At 40.3% G+C, this 24628-nt stretch overlaps 1 protein-coding gene across 2 annotated transcripts; it reads right to left on the bottom strand.

Moving 5' to 3' along the window:
• Positions 1-3090: 3090 nt before the first annotated feature.
• Positions 3091-24275, bottom strand: ANAPC5 (anaphase promoting complex subunit 5). 2 transcript variants are annotated; one of them, XM_069496856.1, is made up of 17 exons: positions 23987-24275; positions 21386-21465; positions 20430-20539; positions 19379-19571; positions 19136-19202; positions 18609-18710; positions 17431-17621; positions 14774-14855; positions 14011-14100; positions 12283-12464; positions 11012-11147; positions 9409-9483; positions 8719-8840; positions 8151-8258; positions 7927-8074; positions 3832-3994; positions 3091-3421 (listed from the first exon to the last, which is right to left on the bottom strand). In XM_069496856.1, exons 1-17 carry the CDS (start codon positions 24191-24193, stop codon positions 3210-3212), a joined length of 2268 nt encoding a protein of 755 aa, XP_069352957.1. In that variant the 5' UTR covers positions 24194-24275; the 3' UTR covers positions 3091-3209. The 2 variants fall into 2 exon arrangements, with proteins under 2 accessions (XP_069352957.1, XP_069352958.1); XM_069496857.1 differs by having other exon boundaries at positions 12283-12425.
• Between the last annotated feature and the right edge of the window lie 353 nt (positions 24276-24628).

The raw sequence follows: 24628 nt of genomic DNA, 5'->3' as shown, positions 1-24628 counted from the left end.
CCCTATTCTAGGCAAACAGATCTTGTTGTCCTGACAACAGATTGCCAGTGAAATAAGTAAACAAAGCATCTGAATCTTACTTTTAAAGAAAACTTGAACAGTACCAGGGAGGGAACTGAAAAGTAACACTTCAAAATTATCTCACCCACTAGGACGGCTTCCTAATCTCTTGCCGAGGCTTTGTTATTCCTTTCTGAACTGTGTTCTACTCATGTTGCTCACTGGAATGTTCCATCTCCCAAACCTTGAACATCTAGATACAAACAGCAGGATTAATCACACCGATGTACTTTATCCATTGAATTCTTTCCCATTCAACAGGACAGTAGAAAAATGCTGTCAGGCCAGGCACAATGGCACATGCCTCTAGTCCCAACTACTGGGGAGGCTGAGGAGGCCTGGGCAACATAGTGAGACCCCATTTCTAAAAAGAAAAAGAAAAAAAAAAGAAAGAAAGAAAAGAAAATGCTGTCAAAAAAAAAGAAAGAAAAAGACCTTGGGAATTTTCCTTTCAACAGGCAATGAGATTAATAGGTTTCTTAGTCCCAAATGTAAACATCATCATAAAAGATGTTGTCGGGGGTCACAGATGAGGAAGCTGTTTATCTGTCTCAGCACATATCTTTGAGAAAGGAAAACAGGACAGTGTAACTACTCAAAATTGTCAGGACAAAATCCAAAACACTCTGACCAAGTAGAAATACTCAGGGTACAGAGGTGACTACAAAGGCAACGTGGAGCTAAGAGAAAGAACGTGGGTGGTGGAGCCCTCACACCTGGGGCTGAATCCTGGTTCTGGTCCTTGCCGGTGTGGGGGCTGGGTCAGGCCCACCCTCTAGGGCCTGGTTTCCTCTCCTGTGAAATAGGGCTGTTTAGCGCTACTTGCACACAAGCATTAGAGATGGCATGTGTGCAAGCACTTAGCAGTGTCTGGCCCATATTGGACACCAGATAAACAACTAATATGATCAAGTGTGTTCAAGAAACTGAAAAAGAATGTTCATAAAAACAGAACAGTACTTTTCAAAACTCTGGGTACAAACTCAGCTCCACAAGCTACTATCTATGACCTTGACCTCCTTATGCCTCAGTTTCTTCATCTGTTCCATGGAATTAACACTACTGCCTACCTCTTAGGATTGTTGTGAAGATTCCCATCCAATCTGGGGCTCTGAATACTCAACACCAAAATTGCTGGGAAGAGTTCCCACAATGCCGCTTTGGTCAGAGCACCTTTCTTTTCTCCTTCTCTGAGGATATATCCTGAAGGTCTCTGGTATAGACCCGCATGCCCACTGACTAATAAGCTTCAACTCCTTCCTCACCTAACCCTTTTCTCATTTAAACAGATGGTCGATGCATACACTCCTATATTAAACCATCCATAATTGCACCATTATGTAATTACTCTTTCTTCCCCCATCAAGTGCTCCACCAGGAAAAAAGCTAGTTGTCACCCAGTTAGTTCTGAGTTTTGGGGTCACTCTGATGTCTTCGCTTTCCATTCAACCCCACTGTTCCTTCCTGGAGGAGACAGGCCCCAGCCAACAAATCTAAGTCACAGATGGCAGGGGACCCTGGACCCTTCTAATGGGTTTAGATTCAGGCCCTTCCTCCCTGCTCAGGTGGATGTGCAGCCAGCTGGCTTCTCGGGTGTGCAAAGTGTGCAGGGCTCTGGGCTCAGAAGAGCCCTGTACTTGGTTTAAGGCTCTGCTGTTGCCATTTGGAAATTCTTTATTATTTTTTAGTAGAGGTCTCACATTTTTACTTTTCTCTGGGCCCCAAAAATTCCACAGTTGGTCCTGGTCAGGCTTGATGATTTCCGGCTTTTATGTTGATACCTGTGGGGTCAGCTGAACAACCTGGCCCCACCTCTGGGATCTTCTGCTGAGGCAGAGTAGTTAAGGCCACTTATGAGATTGGAAGGATTTTACTTTAAATATGTTGGTCAAAAGTGACATCAGATGAGAAAACATTTTGAAAGAATGCAAAGGAACTGATAATAGTAGTTACTTCCTGGAAGGAAGAATTACTTTTTACTTCATAGCCTTTAATATTATTTAATTTTCACCATCTACATATACAACCCTTCTAATAAATTTAAGGAAAGATTTTTAAACACCAACATACCAATCAATGTCTCTATCTCTACAGAGTCTGTTGTTTCCAGAGCAGCTGTCTTTGACCAGCAAACATTCCGCAATGGATAGAAGTTGTTTTACACTGCTTCAGAGAGCTCTGGAGAGAAATTATTTCCATTAGAAAGTTTAAATTTAACAGAGAAAGAGCCAATGACAGAAGCTGCAAAGGTTCCTTGTCGATTTATAAGGGCTGTTTGGGTACAGCTGCTGCTTTGGACTCAAAACAGGCATTTTTCTTTGAACACTAAAGGAAAGAAATTCATGAACAAAGAAATAACTGGTTTCTGCTTAATTGTGGGGTAGAGAAATGTAAATATATATATTGTATATTTGGTGATAGCATCCATACACCTCCGAGCTTTAGACTCTTTCTGAATTTATAATCACCTTATTCATGATGAATTCCTTAATAGACTTAATTAATTTATATACTTAAATATACAAAAAAAAAAAAATCCCCATGCAGAAGGTATAAAAAAATCCAACACCTAGAAAGGGAATGAAATATGCTTCTTGTCATCGGTCCAAAAACCACAAAAAAACCTTTTCCTTCTTAATCTCCAGTCAGGGACCACGACGTACTCGTGAGCACCCCCAGGCACCACAAGCACTGGTTCAGCCCAACAAAACAGGGAAGCTTCAAAACGAAAATCGAAGCCTCATTAAAAACCTGCACTGACCCCCCTCAGAGAGATCTACCAATTCCCAAAAGAGTTCTTTGTCTGAGCACATAAGCTAAACAAATTTACATAATGATGGAGTATGCATGATTTCTAATAAAATTTCTAACAAAGATACTGGCTATTTTGGCCAAAGAGAACATAATCTCAGACGCTTGTTAGCAAAACAGCCATTTATCAACAAAAAGGTGGGGTCCTCTCTACCAAAAGGAAAGAAAAGGGAGATAAAACAATGATGCACTTACTAGCAACAAAATAAGACAAACTAATCACAATGCAGTTTATTGACAAGACAGGATCTTACAAATACATCATATACATGGAGGAAGGGGCATGAACAAGTCCAAAATCTTATACTCCACACAATGGCCCAGCAGGGATGTCCTTTTTAGAGATGGTTTATCAAGGGCACCCCGTGAGAGGGCAGCTCCTGATGCAGCTGCCGGAAGAGCATTGCACACCGGTTCCTCTCCTGGGTCTTCCCCAGGGTGTGGTAGAGTCTGGCCTGGAAGTAAACAACATCCCTGATCCGCTCTTTGCAGTCGACCTTTGCAAAATAGTTCTTTGCTTCATTGAGGTTCTCAATGGCGGCCTCCAGAGCTGATGGAAAATGAAGAAAATACCCCATACTTTAATTCAACACTTCCCATATAGTTTTCAAAACATGGTATCTAATTTCATTTGTTTAATATGTACCAAATACTTTTATATTCTACATTTTTTGAGGGGAAAAAAACCATTAGGACGAGGTTTTGAAAAAGGTCTTTAGTCCTGACTTGTAGCCTGGCACCTGGCTTTATGGGGTCAAAATAACCATTCATTTGCCTTCAACCCTCCTGCAAAGCATGCATGCGAAAGTGCTTTATATGCTGCATGAAATTTTGACATATGTTTGTGAACACTCAGAACGTAAATACTGTCCCAAATTTAATGTCTTTTTTTCTTCTGGGTCCTAACCTTCAGCATATTTAGGAATAGTATCACCTAACAATCTTTGTATAGCTTCCTACCTTCTGCTTTCTTTGATGGATCATAGGAAGCTGCTGAAGCCACCTGGCACTTGGCCACAAGGAACATGGCTCGGCCTTTGTCCAGGATAGCCCCGTCAGCCAAGATGGGCTCAATGGCCATGTGGAGAAGACTTAAAGCCTGTTCTGGGATTCCAAGAATGAGCTGAAAAAGAAACATCACGGCACTGAACACACCCGAACCTACTGCCCACAACCAGGAAGGGCTTCATTTCTGGCAGTTCTCTCCTGAATAGCTATCTCGGGCTTATCTACTCCCTGACATGTTCTACATCAAAACAGGCATCAGACTCCTAGAAAATACAGTATGTGACAGTATGATTTCACACTATGACAGATAAAGTAGGGAAAGGTTGTTTGCTACAGAACATTTTTTGTTTTTAGAGAAAGATTCACATTAATATCCTTTAGATTGGTGATTCTGAGGGGTTGAACTAGATAGGTAATAAATCACTTGGGGACAGGCGTGGTGGTGCACACTTACAGTCCCAGCTACTCAGGAGACTGAAGTGGGAGGATCGCTTGAGCCCAGGAGTTCAAGACCAGCCTGAGCAACACAGCAAGACCCTGTCTCTACAAAAAAGAATAGAAAAATTAGCCAGGTGTGGTGGCACAGCCTGTAGTCCCAGCTACTCAGGAGGCTGAGGCAGGAGGATCACTTGGGCCCAGCAGTTTGACATTGCAGTGAGCTATGATGAGGCCACCGAACTCTAGCCTGGGCAACAAAGCAAGACCCTATCTCAAAAAAAAAAAAAAAAAAAATTAGGCCGGGCGCGGTGGCTGACGCCTGTAATCCTAGCACTCTGGGAGGCTGAGGCGGGTGGATCGCTCGAGGTCAGGAGTTCGAGACCAGCCTGAGCAAGAGTGAGACCCCGTCTCTACTAAAAATAGAAAGAAATTATATGGACAACTAAAATATATATATACAAAAAATTAGCTGGGCATGGTGGCGCATGCCTGTAGTCCCAGCTACTCGGGAGGCTGAGGCAGTAGGATCGCTTAAGCCCAGGAGTTTGAGGTTGCTGTGAGCTAGACTGACGCCACGGCACTCACTCTAGCCCAGGCAACAGAGTGAGACTCTGTCTCAAAAAAAAAAAAAAAAAATCAAATCAGTAACCAAAAAAACTCCCAACAAAGAAAAGCCCAGGACTAGACTGCTTCACGGGTGAATTCAACCAAATTACTAAAGAATTACACACATCCTTCTCAAACTCTTCCAAAAAACAGAGGAAGGGGGAACACTTCCTAACTCATTTTGTGAGACTATTACCACTCTAATACTAAAGCCAAATAAAGATACCACAAGAAAACTACAGATATCCTTTATGAAGATAGACACAAAAATCCTCAACAAAATACTAGCAAACCAAATCCAGCAGCATATTAAAAGGATCATACGCCTGACTATGTGGGATATACTCTGGGAATGCAAGGTAGCTCAATGTATGAACATGGTATATATACCATATGAATAAAAGGAAGGAAAAAAACCCGTGTGATCATCTCAATTGAAAAGGAAAAACATTTTACAAAATCCAATATTTTTTCATGATTAAAAACGCTCAATGAACTAGGAACAGAGGAAACTTCTTCAACATAATAAAGGGCATATATGAAAAATCCATAGCTAGCATGAACATGATGAAAGACTAAAGGCTTTCCCCCTAAGATCAGGAACAAGACAAGATGTACACTCGTGCCACTTCTATCAACATTCTACTGGAAATTTTACCCAAAGCAATTGAGCAAGAAAAAGAAATAAAAGGTATCCAAAGGGGGATGGAAAAAATAAGACTATCTTTGTGCACAGATGACATGATCTTATATGTAAAAAACTATTTTAGTATACGTGCTGCTGAAGTGAGCACTATAAAATATTTTTAAAATCCCCCAAATCTATTACAGGTATGAAACAAATTCAGCAGGGTTGCAGGATGTAAGATCAATATACAGCAATAATGAACAATCTAAAAATGAAATTTAAAAAAATTTCATTTACAACAGCATCAAAAAGAATAAAATACATACGAATAAATTTAACCAAGGAGGCGAAAGACCTGTACGTGGAAAACTACAAAACACTGTTGAAAGAAATTAAAGACCTAAAAAACTAGAAAGATATCCTGTGTTCATGGATTGGAAGACTTAATATCATATCTGTCAATACTCTGTAAATTCACCTACAGATTCAAATGTAATTCCTATCAAAGCTCCAACTACCGTTTTTGCAGAAATGAACAAGCTGATTCTAAATATGGAATTGCAAGGGACCCCAAATAGCCAAAACACCTTGAAAAAGAACAAAGTTAGAAGACTCTCTCACTTCCTGATTTCAAAACTTACTACAAAGCTATAGTAATCAAAACAATGTGGTACTGGCATAAGGATAAATAGTACAGAAAGGATAAATGTATACAGAAAAGTTAAGGGCAGCTATTCATGATAACCAAAAAGTGGAAATAACCCAAACATCCATCATCTGACAGATAAACAAAATGTGGCATATCCATAACAATGGAATATTGTTCAGCCATTAAAAGGAGTGAAGCACTGATACATGCTACCACTTGAAAACATTATGCCAAGTGAAAGAAACCAGTCAAAAAAAGCCACATACTGTACGATTCCATTTAGATGAAATGTCCAGAATAGGCAAACTCAGAAACAGAAAGCATTAGAGGTTGCCAAGGGCTAGGAAGAGGGAGGACTAGGGAGTGACTGCTTAATGGGTACGGAGTTTCATTTTTTAGGTAATGAAAATACTCTGCAATTAGACAGTAATAATGGTTGCACAACACTGTCCATATTCTCAAAACTGCTGAATTGTACACTTTAAAATGGTTAAAATGATAAATCTTATGTTATATAAATTTTCTCAAGAAAAAAAAAACAATCACTGAGGAAGTTGGTAAGGAACAGATTCCTGGGCTCCACCCCTAGAGATTCTGACTTGTAGGTCGGAGGCAAGACCAGGTGTGAAGATATTTTTTAAATCTCCCCAATAATTCTAATGTAAAGTTTGGAAAACCTCTGCTTGAGTTAATAAATTTCTCCAGTGGGTTCAAAATTCAAAGTCTACTACCTGTAGGTCCTACTAGGTACCAGGGAATATAACTAGAAATAAATAGAGTCCCTTCCTTTGTGGCGTTTACTAGAGGAGAAAGAAAATAAACATAAAACACAATTTGATTTCCAAAAACTTCCAATAAACATCTCATTTCTTTTTTTTTTTTTAAAGAGACAGGGTCTTGCTGTGTTACCCAGGGTGGAGTGCAGTGGCATGACCATGGCTCCCTGCAACTTTGGACTCCTGACTTCAAGTGATCGTCCCACCTCGGCTTCCCAAAGTGCTGGGAGTACAGACGTGAGACACCACACCTGGCCCTGATTTCTTTTTTTTTTTTTTTTTTGTTGAGACAGAGTCTCACTTTGTTGCCCAGGCTAGAGTGAGTGCCATGGCGTCAGCTTAGCTCACAGCAACCTCAAACTCCTGGGCTCAAGCGATCCTCCTGCCTCAGCCTCCCGAGTAGCTGGGACTACAGGCATGCGCCACTATGCCCGGCTAATTTTTTCTATATAGATTTTTAGTTGTCCATATAATGTCTTTCTATTTTTAGTAAAGACGGGGTCTCGCTCTTGCTCAGGCTGGTCTTGAACTCCTGACCTCGAGCGATCCACCCGCCTCGGCCTCCCAGAGTGCTAGGATTACAGGCGTGAGCCACCGCGCCCGGCCTAGCCCTGATTTCTTTATTCACATCCTCTTGTTGCTAAATCAAGCATCAATCGCTTTGTGCTAGCTAATCATTAATATGATGCAAGTGTCCTCACTGAAGAGGCAAGTCCCCCCTTACTAAACACACAGCTCAGGAAAGCCAGTGTCACTGGGAGGTGTCAGCCTGTCACCAGGTTCACAACTCCACAGGCTTCCTTGGAGGGCTTGCACATGGAAACTGCCTTTCCAGACTTCAATATTAGTAAGTGAAAGCTCATTATTGTCCTTTTCAATACCAAAAAGTGGTAATAGACTCACCAGTTCTTCAGCACAAATATGTGCTATAAAAACAGAGATCGTCTTACCTGGGCAAAAGCCAAGTTCAGCACTGTTTCAGAGGCCAAGTACTGCAAACGGTACTCCTTGGAGAGGGCCAGAGCATGCAGGAGCACAGGCATCGCGATGGTAGGGGAGGAAGATCGCCAGTACAGCTCTGCCACCGACAGCAGGACACTGACGACACAAAGGAAAACATGGGATGAGAACACCCACCACCACATCTCCACGAGGTACACGAGAGACCCCTTACCTAATCACCATTTCTGTATTCTTCAATTTCTGACAATAAGTCAACAACTTTTGTAAAAGCTTATGTGCCTCTGACATTTGGTTCTGAGCTTGTAGTACAACTGCTTTCCTGAAACAAAATCAAGATAAGGACAAATGGTTATGCTGATGTTTTCCAAGTATTTTAACTATAGTCACTTTGGGGGTAAGAATCTCCGTTTTCTCAATTAGACCGTAAACCTCCCAAGGGGAAAAACTGTGCCTGATTTAATTTTTGTTATAGAAAAACATGTGTATATATGTATGTGTATGAATATTCGTATATATGTAAGCATGTATGTGTATATGCACACACACATGCATGCAAGAAAAATATCTGGAATTATAGATGTTTTAATGAATAGCATGTTAGTGATTATCTCTGGGTGATACTTATTTTATTCATTTTGTTTATCTGTATTTTAATTCTTATAATAGAAAAAGTTTTTTCTAAGCTAAAGTAAATAAATTAATGCACACACAAAACTAATAAAAACAAAGCCATTTAAAAATTATTTTATTCTGGGGCTGGAGTTTCCAAAGTTTCTTACCTATATACACCCTCTATGCCATTAAGAGCTGTGATTCCTGTAACCAGTGAATCAGCCAAATGATATTTGCCATCATTCATTGCTCTGTCAAACTGTATTTTTTGATCACACAGCATCCATAACTATTATAATAAGAAAAAAAAAAAACAAGTACAAAATGGCAAATGTGCACCTTGTTATTCAATAGGAATACAAAAGTATTTTGGCTTCTTTAACAAATATCCGTACAACAATTCACATTCTTTTTTTTTGAGATTAAATACATTTTTTAATATTTCAAGTATGTATAGAAGCGAATAAAATAATAGACAGATGTGTGCCAACTACCAACTTTGTCAACTCACATTTTGCTTTATTTGCTTCAGATACTATTAGATGACACTGAAGTCTTTCGCAAATTCCATTTCTTTTTCCAAAGTAAGCACTCAGTTTGGTATTTATCATTCTCATTCATGTTTTTAATACTTTTACAACATATGTATCTGCCCATAAACAATGTATAGTATGAGCTTGTATGTTTTTAAACTATGTATAAAAAAGTAATGGCACACTTGTATGCATCCTTTGACAAGTTCTCTTTTAGCTCAATATAATTTTTCTGAAGGAGACTCTAAAATATCCCACTTTACATTACAATAAAAAGACCTTCTTATCAGAAATAAATCCAATGCTACGCAAAAGGCAGGTTACCTGCGCATGCTGAGTATTAGGTGGAAATCGTTCCTTCAAGTGCTTTAACACTTCAGAAGCTGCAGCGAAACAGCCCTTCAAATAGACACAATTAGATTAGTACAACCTGTGTTGAAACCACACCTGCTGCACCACACGCGGGATGTCAACAGGATTCATCTGTTCTTGATGCAGCAACCTGAAAGACCATATGCAGAGTCTGCCGAATTTCAAAGGGCTATTTTTTTTAAGGTTCTAATACATTTTGTGTTTTTTTAAGTTTTGAAAATTACACAAGACATACTCATTCTACAAAAAAACTTACAAAATACATGTAAACAATAAGAAAAGACAAATTACTTTTAATCCCACCAAAGATAATCACAGTTAATGTTTTGACATATCTCTTTCTAGGCTTCTTTTATGGACATAAATATAAAATATACAAATATTCCAAAATAGGTATATATACTGTCTTTATAAATTTTTTACAGTACTGAAAATGAGAAGCACTCAATAAATAGTTTTTGAATGAGTCAATCTTTCCAATGTCAATAAATACAAATCTATATAGTCATTTTATTAGGTAAATAAATTATGGTACATCAAAATAGTCTGCTAGTTTTGGATAGTTTGGTTGTTTCTAATTTTTTCCATTTAAAAAATGATATAGTGATTATCTTGGTGCATATAGCTTTGCACACTTGTCCAGTTATTTTGATATAAAGTCTTGGAAGTACTAATAGAAACGCTAGGCACTTTTAAGCTCTTTGAGATATACTGCTAAATTACCCTCTAGAAATGTACCAAGTACTTTTATATCAGCATTCTGTGCTCCTCTCCTCCACTAGTACATCTTTGCCTATTTGATTGGTGAAACTACTATTTTAACTGCTTTACATTTAATTTCAATGACTAGACTGAAATTTTTTCATGTTTTGGGGTCATTTCTGCTTTTTTTGTGAATACATTCATGTCTTTTTTACACTCTTATATTGTTGGGATGTTTATCTTATTGACCCCAAAAGCTTTTCAATTTGTCTCAATCCTTCATGAGGTAATGTACTTTCTGTTTATATAGAAGCTCAGTTAGACTGCAAATGAACTTTTATTTGAAGTAAATGGACATTACATTGAATTACAATAAAAGATCATTTATCTTCTTATTCCTGTGATTTTAACTGGCTAGTCTGGCCAATTATTTTCATGACTGCCATAGGGATCTGGGCATATGGACCTAGGTGGGTTGTCAAACCTTCGGGCCAAGTGGAAAGAACAGTGCACATACTGCAGTATCCAGCAAAACATTCCCACTGTGACCTGCCATTCCTGAGGCCATGAGAGGAATGACGCAAGATGAAGCAGAGTCACGCAGAGAGAGCAAAGGGGCTGGCAATCTTAGGAAAAAAGGCTCACTCTACTTCCTCTGAGTTGCAGAAAGAAGATCAGAAAGTTGTTCAGAGCCCCATGACTTCTTATAGGCTCACCCAAGCCCCAACCACTGCCATACCACAAAGCAAAAGACAGCACCCAGTTCATGTGGAGGACACAAAGGAAATTAGAGTAATTGGAGACTCATGATAAGGCTGCCTTATCATGCCTTAAGGCCCGGCCACCTGCCTACCTGCTCGGCGTGTAGCTCTGCAAGGTGGCAGAGAGCGACGGCAAACGACTCGGTGTTGTTCTGCTGCACGCCTGCGTTCACCGACTCCAGGCTGTTCATGCTCAGCAGCATCTGGGCTTGCTGTAGTGCCATGGTGCTGAGTGAGGAGAGGGGACAGGATTTTCCTTCAGTCAGTAGACCCGGGCTGCCCCTTAGCCACACCCATCAGTTATCTTGAGTGGAAACGCAAGGACGATAAACCCCTCTGCAGGTCCTGGCTTTGTGGGAGCAGCTGCCTCCCAATGCCAGTGATCCTGCCCTCAGGACCAGGAGAGCGAAAAAGCATCCTGACGTGCAGCCCCAAAGGAGACATATGGTGGTTACAGCACAACTGGAAGATCTAAGCTCTCCGATTCCCCGTCCCACCCCCACCCCAACCCGATTTTCCCTGTGGTCACAGTATGTTAATTAATTTTCACGGGTAAATTCAGACCCGATGCCATCCTGGCACCGGCTGCTCTGGCAATGTAAGCAGTGGCCAGTGTCTGCAGCTGTCTCAGAGCACACCGTGCCAAAAAATTATCTGAAATACAAAAACAAGACTGGTAAAATAGTCACTTCCTTTCCTTACTGAATTCCTAGAAAGAGTAGATTGTCTAGATGAGGGATGAGGTAGCAACAGGGCTCCAGGATTAAAATTTGCTTCAGAAGTTTACTCCCAAGCTAAAGTTAGCTAAATGGAAAAGTAAACATGAAGCTGGCAATATTCCAGAGAAAACACCTTGGCTAACACAAAAGCACCTGTCTTTACACAACAGCTTTGGGGTTCAGGGGATGCTTTACTGAAGTGACCGTGGACCACACCTCCTGCGAACAGGAAGAGAGGTTCCTGTCTCAGAGCAGAGGAGGAGCACGGTGCTGGGAGTCAGATGACCTGGGTTGGAGTCCTGGCTCTGGCACTTGTTAACTACATTTGTGATCTTGGGTAGATCAAGATCAAGTGAACCTTGGTTTACTCATCCCAGAATGGAGATCACCCACCAGTTACCTCACAGAGGAGCTGAGAGGGATAAGTAAGAACATGCATGCGAAAAAATTTTGCAAAGTCACTGCAAAACACAAAATGTTTTTACACTATAAAACATTCTGTCTAACCCCCTGCATGAACAACTTCTACCAAAGTGAGGGGGAAACCTTGTCCGTGTGGCCTTTCACAGAAGCAGTTTACTAGTTCCTGCTTATCTCCGAAGGATTCGCCCCCCACGGCCTTGGCAATCTGCTTGAAGACCTACCTGCGGCCGTACAGCCTCCAGATGGCCGTTTTCTGCGCAATGCTGATATCGATGAGCTCCGACAGGCTATGTTTCCAGTGCAGGAGGTCAGAGTCCTTTAGGGCATCCATCAGCTTGTTTGCCGTCTTCCCAGCGAAAGCTCTCTGTTGAACAAGGGACTGTATTCCCAGGGAGGCGAGGTACTAAGGGGACAGATATACCCACGACCCAAGATAGAGATTACATGACAGAATTTGTTTGCTCTTCAGAAATGTGGTGGATTTCACATTTCAGCACATGCACAGTGACAGCACTATTTAAAAGGAAAGTACCTACAACCTGACCTTAACCCTGATCCATGTGAGATGTGTTCCTGAATAACTGGGGCTGGAAGAGAGGCAGAGGGGACACGGAAAACAGCCAGCAGGGCTTTGGCATTAGATGAACCTGGACTTAAACACTGCCTCTGCTACTTACTGTGTGACTTAGGGCCAGTCACTTAGCTTCTTAGCTATGCCTCAGCTTCCTCATCTGTAAAATGGGCATCAAACCTATCATAAAGAATTGTTGTAAGGATTACAATGAAATAATATATGTCAAACAGTGCTGGGCACATTATGTAATAGGAGATCAAAAAAGGATGCCGATCATGAGCAACAAAGTTATCTTTTCATTAACTCCTGGTATAATCTTCAAGGATGAAAGCTCAACTAAAGAGAGTCAGCTTGAGTCCATAGCAAAAAGTATACTTAAGAAGTCTATCATTCATTTCAAGGAGCCACTTTTATCATTACCACCAATTCTGAACATTTAAGTTTCCTTTCCCAGAAGTGAATCACATGGACAATTTACAGATTTTAAAAGCACAGATGTTAAATTACTATACATAATTACTTTCAATTTTACTGAAGTTTGTCTCAAACTTTATGAGACAGGATGCTTAAGCTGTCGCACTGTGTATGCTCCGGTTTTCAGTAGACGTTTTTGAGAGAATAAGGTTACTAAAGCAACAGGAATCTAGTTTCTAACCGTCATCACGACTTCGTGTGTATGTAGATATTGCCCTTTCAAGGTTCCTCACTGTATGTCATTGATGACTATAATTCAGGTCCTTCCCTGTCACTCAGAATCAGAAAGGACAAACCTGCCTGTCAGGTTTACTGGTTCCTGGCTTTGTTTATTGTTTAAAACAAGGATCAGCAAGCTTGCTCTATATGGGGCCAGAGAGTAAAATAATTTAAATTTTGCAGGCCATATTTGGTTTCTGTTGCATATTCTTCTTGTTTTTTCCCCCCAATCATTTAAAAATCTAAAACCCATTCTTAACTTGAAGACCATAAGCAGACAGAGAGCCAGATTTGGCCCAAAGGCTGTAAAGTCTGCCAATCCCTGGTTTAAAAACAAGCCTTTCCTAAAATTTGTCTAAGTGCTAAATATGTGCTAAATTAATATTGTTTAATAAACCAGACAAAGATCTATCAAGGTGATCAGTGGAACTTCCACAGATGTCATTAGGATAAAGGGAACAGAGAGAAACCTACCAGAATTTAGTGGTTTGATTAATAATTAAAGTCATCTGAAACTACCAACAATAAAACCACACATTGAAGTACCCATTCTGAAACTACCAACAATAAAACCACACATTGAAGTACCCTCTGTCATTGGTTCATGACAGAGGTAGGTGGAAAAAGAGATAAAGGCTCAATACCATTTATGGAAACAATCTCACAGAAAGATGAGCCTTACCGGTAACCCAAAATGTACTGCTTTCTTCACAGAATGCTCCAGTAGAACATAGCTATCGGCTCTCTTCTGCCCCAGTACATAAAGCCAGCTCTGGCGAGAGAAATCATCGAAACATATCATAACAATGGTAATGCCTAATGTGCTAGGGAAATATCAATGTGGTTATAAGAAAGCATTAAAAGGGGACCAAATATATCCTCCAAAATACTCTCATGAATTATGAACCTAAATGAAACCTATCAGACATACTAAAACCAGACTGAAATAAATAAGCCATTGATCTGCTTCACCTCTGACAGTCGTGAGTGGCAGGTATGTCAGCAAAAAAGCATAAAGCCCCCATGTGGCCTATCATTGAGAAAGAGACTCTCGAGTGATTGTCAAGTGGCTTCTGTGTTCTACTTGTGCTTGGCAATTATGCTTTTATAGGACAAAATCTCACCCAGTTACTAGGTGTAGCATACATCTTTTTGTTAATGCCAATGTTAAATGTGATCATTAAAGGTTTACTCTTTTTTCACGGCAAGCTGCATTAAACTTTGTAGATAAGAAATGTCCCAGAAGCACAACAGATGTCATGAATTAAGAAAGATAAATAAATATGGGTTGCATTTTCTGAATTCCCATGACCACCTAACTAGTTTCCCTTTGCCGCCAAAGACATTTGCTCCAATTGCAAACAACCCAATTCAAACAGGACCCTTCCAAAGGGCTTCCAACCGAACCCATGAGCAAAACTCCCAAGACCAGAGGATGGCCTCACCAAACAATGCTGGAGACACACGTGATCATTGGACTCCTGGGCAATCCTAATTGCCTCCTGCAGGGCGAGCTCTGCCTGTTGACTAATGACAGACTGAACATTAATATCTCATTAACAATCACAAACATGCACAAGCAACAGCAGCAGGAAGTCATCTGTACACAATTCATCCGAGGGCAGGTCTCTGGGTTGGAAGTTGTGACTGTTTATGGGCTTGTTCTCTCACAGGTGCACCCCGACCCCAGCAGCAGGAAACATTAACAGCGGAGATATAGGACGTGTCTCTTCTTCTAAGGTGAATTTCTACTAGAAGGCACAAAGGAAAGGCTTATCTCTGCTCCTAAGATGTTTATCTTAGCTGTCCATTGCTGAGGGGAGGGGTAAAGAGAGGACATAATATTTTACTTCTCATTACATTCCCTTCTGCATTGTTTGAATTTTTTTTTTTTACTATGTGCAATTGTGACTTTTATTATCTTTTCAAAACTAGTTTTAAAAAATATTTTGAGGATTTCCACTTCTGAGATTTTATTTCCTTTAAATCTCTGTTCAAATATTAAGTTGGCAGAGATCAAGGAAGGTTGACCTGCTACCTTAATATTTAAACAGATTTACAAGTTGAGGGAGTGAGCAATCTGTGCACATTGCTGAAGTGTTCCTTATGAAAACAATAGCATTCCCCGTCACCACTCTCGAATCCCTTGTGCTGATTGATCACTACGTGACATATAACAATTACCTTTAGCATTTTCTATGGTCTTTTTCCCCACTAGAAGCTCCATAACAGGAGTTTTTTCTCTTTTTTCACTGCTGTAACCCCAGTACCTAGAATAGTGCCCAGTACACAGCAGATGTTCAACAAAGAACTACAAATATTTTTAAGAAATCTTGCCCAGGTGCAGTAGCTCATGCCTGTAATCCTAGCACTTTGGGAGGCTGAGATGGGAAGACTGCTTGAAGCCAGGAGTTTGAGACCAGTCTGAGCAAGAGAGACATCCTGTTTCTACAAAAAATAGAAAAATTAGCCGGGCATGGTGACACATGCTTATAGTCCCAGCTACTGAGGAGGCTGAGGCATGAGGATTGCTTGAGCCCAGGAGTTTCAGGTTGCAGTGAGCTATGATGATGCCACTGCACTCTAGCCCAGGCAACAGGGCAAGAGTCTCGTCTCCAAAAAAATAAATAAAGATTATTTGTATCTGGAAGGCTATATACAAATTTCTAAATCCTAAAGGACAGTTTTTAAATTGTTTAAACAGCTCACTGGAAAATATTACAAATGGTGTTCCTATTATTTATGAATACATAAGAAATGAAAGGCCCTGATCAAGGGGTTATTAAAGCTGGGCAGACAAAAAGAAGTTAGTTATTACAAGATATTGTAGAATCTCACAAAATCATGGACTTTGGAGCAGCCTTAAGCATTTTTGGGCACAGCTATCAATCTAATGCTTGAATGCCCTTAATGACACCCTTGGTGTAGGCTCAAGCACTCCACTGACCCCTTCCTCAGAGAGTTCTGTAAGGGGAAACATCTTCCTTATAATGAGCAAAAATATTTTGCCCTTTAACTTGTACTTACCAGGTCTCAATCTTCTCTAGTAGCCACAGCTTCGACCAATCTAAGCCTTTTTCTCATGACCTTTTACTACATGAAGATGTCAAACACGTGCTTGTATAAATTATTTTTTCTCCAGACCAAACATTCTCACATCCTTCCCACATTATTTATATGGCATGGCTTTGAATGTCTCGACGCCCTGAGACTGTCCCTGACACAAACTCCAGCTTATCTGTGTCCCTTTTAAACCCTGACAACGAGAAATTAATAGAATTCCCTAGGTGTTGCCTGGCCCACAGAGAAAGGAATAGAAGTCTCAGTTCTCGAACTTTGGACACTGCATTCCCATTAATATACCCTAGAGCCTCTATTCAAAGATGCCTGTAGCAGAGACCACATTTCTCTCAACCTGTAAAAAGCCCAGGGGAGGGGGCCTCTGTCAATTAGTAATTTCTTACCTTTCACCATTATTCCCATTGTTTCATTGTTCCCAAGATAACTTCCATGCTTTGAAAGATTTTTTATATACTTAACTCTATTTACTAAATAATAACTGATTTTCCTATTTCTATTCATTAAAAACACTGATGTACCTAGGCAACAGAATAAACCAGTGTCACCTCACTAAGCTGCCTGAATTCTATCCAAAAGCAAGCATGTGACTTTCAATAAGCCTGTGTAGTCTTTCATCCAGTAAAGGCACAAATGTCTTTTGGCTTTTTGAAATACTGAAAATAGCTTTTGCATCCTCATTACCTCTGAAAAATCCTTTAGGGACTCCCTGGCCTAATGACCTAATTTCCTTTTCACTGAATGGCTTTGTTCTTAGAAGGAATGAAAGAGGGCGGGCACTAAGACAGCAATGCTAAATAATGACACCAGGGGGCAGACTATTTAGGTAGCCGGTTTAACATTAACTTTTGTTCAGGGCAAAAAGGTTCCCTCTTTGGAAGTTATTGACCAGTCCAGGTTGAAGAGTCTCTTCCTTTTCTTCTTCCTTTTTTTTAAATACATTATTTTTTTAAATGCATCTCAGTTAACTTCTCAGAGTTAGTTTCTTCAATTTCCGTACAGAGAAAAGCGTCTATAAACTTACTAGTGCCCGAAGCGGCAATGCAGGGCCGCCAAGTTCAGAGCAGCGTATCTCAAGCTCCGGCCATAACCCTCTTCCCCGTTACTTTTGCTTTCGCCTCCAGTGAGAATCAGACGGTCAAAATAATGAAGGAGACTGTGTGTTGAACTGAAAACATCTTGGACGCGGAGGTTGTTTAAGTAGCTGAGATAATGCTAAAACAAGAAATAATCAACACATTTTAAATGTGCAGGACTACTGCAGAGTTCCACTGGCTGCAAGCACTCTTATGTCCTCTACCCTTCTAACAAGACGATCATAGTTTTAGCTTAACCTTTTCCCTACAGGCAAAATAAAGTGGGTTCAAGACCCATTGGTTTGGCATAGTCCCCCCCCACACCCGGAGGGAGTCCACAAGAAAACCAGGAGTTTCATTCGTATTTGTGTCAGTTTTATCCTTAACCCACGTCCACTATGACACCGGTTACATTAGGACCTATGGGTGATAGATGAGGGCAGTGGGCCTCACCTAGTTCAGATATTAAGGAGCACTGAGAGTTCAAAATTAGATATCTTAAAACCTGAATTCAGATATGTTATAAAATCAATTTTTCTAAATGTCCAAGATAAAACACAGTGAGACTCTTACTAGTTTACTAAGGTAGTTATTTTCTTTTTTGTTTTTTTTTTGAAGCACTGAATTAAACTTTCCTCCTAATGTGCAGATACCAGTTACTGAGAAGCAAAACAGATATATATCTACACATGGATAAAATCAGATGTCAAATCCAAAAATAATACTATGAAGAAAGTTTTTAGAGTAAGAAGAGCCAATAAAGAATGGGATTATTGGAACTTTAAAAACAAATAAACACTCACAAAAAAGGAGAAAAGAGTTTTTCAGGCCCCAAACTTTTTGTTTTTTTTTTTTTTTGGTAAGGCTACTCTATCATCTCCAGTTAGAAATTCACATTATCAGAGAGATGAAGAATGGAAGAGAACATTAACAGATTGAAGAAATCCTCTATGTCCGGGGAGAGTGGGGAGAGCTTTGCAACCTACACTTACTTGTTTACTTGCAAATAACATGATTTCTTTCAAGAACCTGGGCCAATGGACTGATCTTCATTTGCATGGCTATTTGATATAAAGAGCGGCCTGGTGATTCCTTTCCAACTCAGCAAATTCTGGGAAAGACTCACCGCTTCAGCAAAATCAGGATTAAATTTCAACAAGTTGTTCAATTCTTTCTGCAAGGCAGCTGGAGTGAGGGCTTTAGTCTCATCATTCTTTAACAAAGCAGCCTGAAATTTAAATATGACAACTCAGTAGAAAGAAATGATCAATAAGCATGTAGAAATATGTACTAACTAGCATCACCTGATTACTTTTCTTTTCTTGAGACAGTCTCACTCTGTTGCCTGGGTTAGAGTGCCATGGCATCAGCCTAGCTCACAGCAACCTCAAACTCCTGGGCTCAAGCGATCCTTCTGCCTCAGCCTCTCAAGCAGCTGGAACTACAGGCATGGATCACCCGCCTAATTTTTTTTCCATATACTTTTAGTTATCCAACTAATTTGTTTCTATTTTTAGTAGAGACAGGGTCTCACTCTTGCTCAGGCTGGTCTCAAACTCCTGAGCTCAAATGATCCTCCAGCCTCGGCCTCCCAGAGTGCTAGGATTATAGGCCTGAGCCACCACGCCCAGTCTAAATACAGAATTTACGTACCTGTTGAGAAAGAAAAAATTCTGCTTGTTTCTGGGACAGAGGCCCACTGCAAGATACTTCCTCCTCTCTGGAAAAAATAAAAACAAAAATAGTAAAAAATTACACACAAGAATCAACTTCCTGGATCTGGAGGGGCAAAAATGGCAGAGCCAGCCAACAAACCCTGAATGAATGAGGATTTACTACACACGAAATTATACTGTTTCACAGAAGAAGGATCCCTGCCAGAAAAACCCAACTTACCTTACAGATACATCAAGTTCTTCTTTTTCCATTTTTCTTTCACCCTCCTCTCTACTGGTCAGTTCCATATCAGCATCTTCTACTGTCTTTTTCTCACCGTATTGGAAGTACCGTTGAAGGGCAGTATACAGTTTATACACTTGGCTGAAAGAAAGCTTACTGTAGGCCAAGATCATGTGACGCAGAAATAAACCTACAAAATAAGACCATAGACAAGGTGAAAGCATTAACAGAAATCCAGGTGTACCATGGCGATGACTATTTGTCACAATTCTTCCTTAAAAAGAATCAAAAAGAGGCACTTGCAGTTGCCACTCCCTCCTTCTGGAATGTTCTTCCTCTGTTCTTTACAAAGCTGCTTTCTTCTCTTATTCAGGGCTCAGCCCTCCCACCCCACCACCATCTCTATCCCCAAAGCCTCCATTTTACTTTCTTCTTAGCTGTTTTAACTATCTGAAATTATCTTTCTTATTGGTTTACTTTTAAAGTCTGACTCCCCCTACCAGACGGTAATCTCTGTAAGAGGAAATTCCATGTCTATCCTGTATAATCCAGAGCCCAGCACATAGGAGGAGACTGAGAAATAACCAATATTGAATAACATAAAAATTACCATGCAAAAAAGCCAGATGGATAGAGCACAGATACAAACCTAATAGAAAAGCATCAAAGAAATAATTCATACGCCCTCATCTTGTATACCATATCAATAATATATTTTTACTTACCTCTCTTCATAAGTCTGGTTGGTGACCCTCACTTACAGTTGTACCATGCAGGCAAGTGATCCAGAGGACTGTGAGAAAGAGCTGGGAAACCCTAAAAACCCCAGGACCAGCCTTGGTCTCTGACTATTGTAGACAAAAGAGAAGGTGCTTTTCCACAAATATGTAAATATAGATCAAAATGGCAAGGCAATAAATACAAACTACAACATGTCCAACATCCCCACTATGTTTGTTCACAGATATAGCAGAGTAATGATAGATATGATTTAGAAAGCTGTTCCCTTCAATGAAAATACTCTGCTCTTCTTAGAAGAGTTTCATACCTACTACACTTGTTTTGTGAACCTCTGGTTCAGTTCCAGAAAAAGAATCTGAAAGGTCATCAAAAAATTGTTCCATATCCTTCAACTCGCCTTCAGCCATCAGTTTGATTCTGAATGAGAAAATTTGAGGTGTATATTTTAGGAAGGCCCTTTGAACATCTTCCCTCATTTCATATTCCTCAATTATATAAAATAAGTCTATTAATATTTTAAAGGCAATTCAAGGATTTGTATAAAATGGTGGCTCATAAAACAAACTTCATAATCCAAAATGTTACTCTCGTATTTCTGAAAATTATCATTGCTGTTTTCTTGATCATAAAATTTGCCAAAGTATCACATCAGCCACTAAAAATGGAATACTCTGCAACAACTAAAAAGAATGACGTAGATCAAACAGAATAACAAGTTTTGTGGAAAAAAACCTAAATAACAGTATGTTTAATGTTATCCATTTTTTTTTTTTTTTTTTTTTTTTTGAGACAGAGTCTCACTCTGTTGCCCGGGCTAGAGTGAGTGCCGTGGCTTCAGCCTAGCTCACAGCAACCTCAAACTCCTGGGCTCAAGCGATCCTCCTGCCTCAGCCTCCCAAGTAGCTGGGACTACAGGCATGCACCACCATGCCCGGCTAATTTTTTGTATATATATATTTTAGTTGTCCATATAATTTCTTTCTATTTTTAGTAGAGACGGGGTCTCACTCTTGCTCAGGCTGGTCTCGAACTCCTGACCTCGAGCGATCCACCCGCCTCGGCCTCCCAGAGTGCTAGGATTACAGGCGTGAGCCACCGCGCCCGGCCTAATGTTATCCATTTTTTAAAAAAAATTACGGTACTTAGGAAACAACTTAGAATAATAAAGATAGCTTTTTTTAAAGAATTAATTACCACATGCCCTTTTTAAATTTCCATCTACCTTGACACCATTTTGTATGTACAGAAGAAAATGAAGTTTACCTGATCTGTACTGAATTTGCCAGCTGTGGACAAGAGTCTTCAATTAATTTGTATAGTTTTGACAGAGTAATATCTGGGCCCTGGGTAAAGAAGAGATAGGGAGGTTATGGATAAATTTTAAAGAGGTAGAGATTGATAAGGAACTGCAAACATAAATTCATTTATCAACCTGATGCTGTAACAATCATTCCAAACATGAAATCTCAAATCAAGGTTTTTCTGTCTACCTAAAACACTAATGTAATACCTAACATTTGCATAGTGTTTTTGTTTAGTCAGTGATCTAAAATAGAAAAAAAACTTTTAATAAAGAGTTAAATTATGCTGCTTTTCTTACTGTGAAATATAATGCAGCCATTAAAAAGACTATTCAAATGGACTGACATGGAAAGCTCTCCAAGACTTGTTAAGTGAAAGGAGCAAGCTGTAGAAGTAGCATTTATGTAAAGAAAATGAAATGAAATTAAAAGCATATACATATACATACACCTATAATCATATGCATCTAGAAAGATCCATTCCAAACTGGTACTCAATAAATAGTTGAATTAATTAATATTAATGATAATCTCTGAGAGAGAACAGGATTAGACAGCATGCAGAAGAACTATAACCTTTCACTCCATCAATTTTTGTATTACTGTACTTGAAGTTTTTACAATGGAACTTTGTATATTAGTTGAGTAGTTAAAAATTAACTACTAATTTTAAAAGTCAAACAGTTAGTGAATGAGTTGAGGTCTGGTTGGAATGTTACTAGATTAATTGTATGTATATATTTTTTAAACCAAATTTTACCTTTATATTAGTAAATTATTAAATGATAAGCTATTTTTTTTTTTTGAGACAGGTTCTCCCTCTATTGCCTGGGCTAGAGTGCAATGGCATCATAAGAGCTCACTGCAACCTCTGTAACCTCAAATTCCTGAGCCCCAGCAACCCTCCTGCCTCAGCCTTCCAAGTAGCTGGGCCTACAGGCACTCTCCATCACACCAGGATAATTCTTCTATTTTTTGTAGAGACAGAGTCTCTCTCACACTGGTATCAACTCCTGACCACAAGCGATCCTCTCCCCTCAACCTCCCAAAGGGTGCTGTGATTACAGGTGTGAGCCACCACACCCGGCCTCTTTGCACACTTTGATTAAAACTATATAGTAGTCAGCCAGACAAAAAACCAGAGAGGAGAATCCCAGGTAGCAAAAAATAGCATGGGCAAGGCAGGAAAGTGAGAGTTAAGACACTAGGATTACTGTTTTTTTTCCCTATTTACCAAAATTTTAGTATTATGGCTTTTTTTTTAACAATGGGGGAAATGCACTTATAATAATAGTAATGTGGCTAGGACTGAGAGCTATAAGTTAAAGACAGTGCCCCTTTTATTTAACTGGGCAAGCCTCTTAACCATAGTATCCTCCATTCCCTCCTCCTCCCATTCCTCTCTCCCACAAACACAAATGATGGATTTTATAATTTTTTTTTCTTTTTATCTAGTTTTTTCTTTACTATATTTCCCAGTTGGATCTGAAGACTCTTAACAAGAGAAGATTTTTTTTTTAATCCTTTATAAACTATATTGAGGGGCAGAAATGCAACTCTGGGTACTAATTTTACTAGATTTACCTCTTAAGATCATATAATTTGGGGGCCCAGGACCCCAGAGCTCTGTTTCTGCCACCAATTCCTCAACAGACAACTGCTCAACCTCCAAGGCCCAGCTTAACACCTCACTTTTTCTGAGAAGTTCTCTCCATTCACATGAGTACACTCATCCACCTCTAGGAAGGCATATCACATTTCATTCATTTCACAAATAACTAACCAGGCACTGTGCTAGGTTTTGGGGATACAAGGGTGAACAAAAACGGGACAAAGTACTGACCTCATGGAGGTTACAGTCTAGTGGGTGAGAAAGACATCAATCACACAAATAAATGGAAAACCAAGATTGACAGGGAAAGGTATGTGCCCTATAAGAACACATTCAAATGAAAATATTACAACTAAAATTGATTGAGCATTTACTATGTGCTAATAACATAGTTTCTATTATTGTTCCCATTTTACATAGAGAAAGCTGAGACCCAAATAGATTAAGGAACTTGCCTGAGAGAAGGCTAGTACAGTGGTGCTACAACCTGAGTCTGAAAAATGAAACAAAACACCAAGTGCTTAGCTCACAGTAAGCATTCAATCAATGCTCCTTATTAGTTTTACGTCATTTTTACTATTTATTACGGTCCTCTAGGGTAGGGAACCTGTGTGATTCAACTTTGAGTATCCAACGCTCAAGACTATGTATAGCCCCTTTTACAGAAGACGGAGGATCTGAGAATATAACTGTCTCCCAGTCATTCAGCTAATAAATACTGGTGCCAGACGTGAACCTGCAAAAAAACATGCATGTAAAGCGCCTGGTCTACCATAAACGCTTAATAAGTGTAAGCTGGCGGTATTAGCTATCTTTATTTTTTCACGGTCCTCCAGGGCAGGGAGAGCATCTGATGACTCCCATCCCCCCAAGCCTTGAGCAGTGTCCAGCACGGAGCAGGTGCCCAGTGAAAGTTTGCTGAATGAGCGGGAGTCATCTGGCGCCTCTCACCTGCAGCAGCGGCAGGAGAAGCAGGTTGAGCCTCCGCCGCTCCATGAGGCTGATGGCGCCCTCGCCCGTGCGGCCCATCTCGTTCAGCAGCACCAGCACCGCGATCTTATAGGGCGTCACCCACTCCTTGATGCCAAACACGTTGGCGTGCACCACCCCGTTGGTCATCATTGGGTTGAAGTAGAGGCTCTCGTGGACGCTGGCCATAACGTCCCGAGACTAAGTCCCGGGACCCCGCCGCGCGCCGCGCCCCACTTTCACCTCAGGATACGACACAACCGCATTGAAGTCTCCGCCCGCCACGGCCATATCCCAGAAAACTGGCATCCTCGCGCTCGCTGCAAGCCACCGGCCACTCAGAGCAGCCCGTCAGAGCACATGAGATAGCTACAGCCAATCAGAACGTTCAGGAGTGCGACGCGACGTGGGGCAAAGGCGGTGCAACAAAAAACATTCCCTACGGAAACTCTAGCGTAGGAGAGCAGGTTCCCAGAGGACCTGGAGGATGAAAGGGAGATTGGATGATGCTTGGGGTCTGCGGTTGAAGGGACTGAGGGGCTGCGCATTTGTTCATTTGAATTTTTTTTTTTTTAATTTAGAGACAGGGTCTTGTAATGTTGGCCAGGCTGGAGTGCAGTGGCT

The sequence above is a fragment of the Eulemur rufifrons genome, chromosome 21 (assembly GCF_041146395.1).
Source record: "Eulemur rufifrons isolate Redbay chromosome 21, OSU_ERuf_1, whole genome shotgun sequence".
Lineage (NCBI taxonomy): Eukaryota > Metazoa > Chordata > Mammalia > Primates > Lemuridae > Eulemur > Eulemur rufifrons.
Note: the sequence above shows the minus strand (reverse complement) of the source record. Positions and strands in the feature narration are given on the sequence as shown.

Coding starts and splice junctions, on each gene's coding strand:
- ANAPC5 (XM_069496856.1), bottom strand. CDS start 24,193: ATGGCCAGCGTCCACGAGAGCCTCTACTTCAACCCAATGATGACCAAC. Junction 3,995..7,926: donor TGAACTTGGCTTTTGCCCAG/GTAAGACGATCT, acceptor TTTCTTTTTCAG/CTCATTCTTGGAATCCCAGA. Junction 3,422..3,831: donor TCCATCAAAGAAAGCAGAAG/GTAGGAAGCTAT, acceptor ATTTTCCATCAG/CTCTGGAGGCCGCCATTGAG.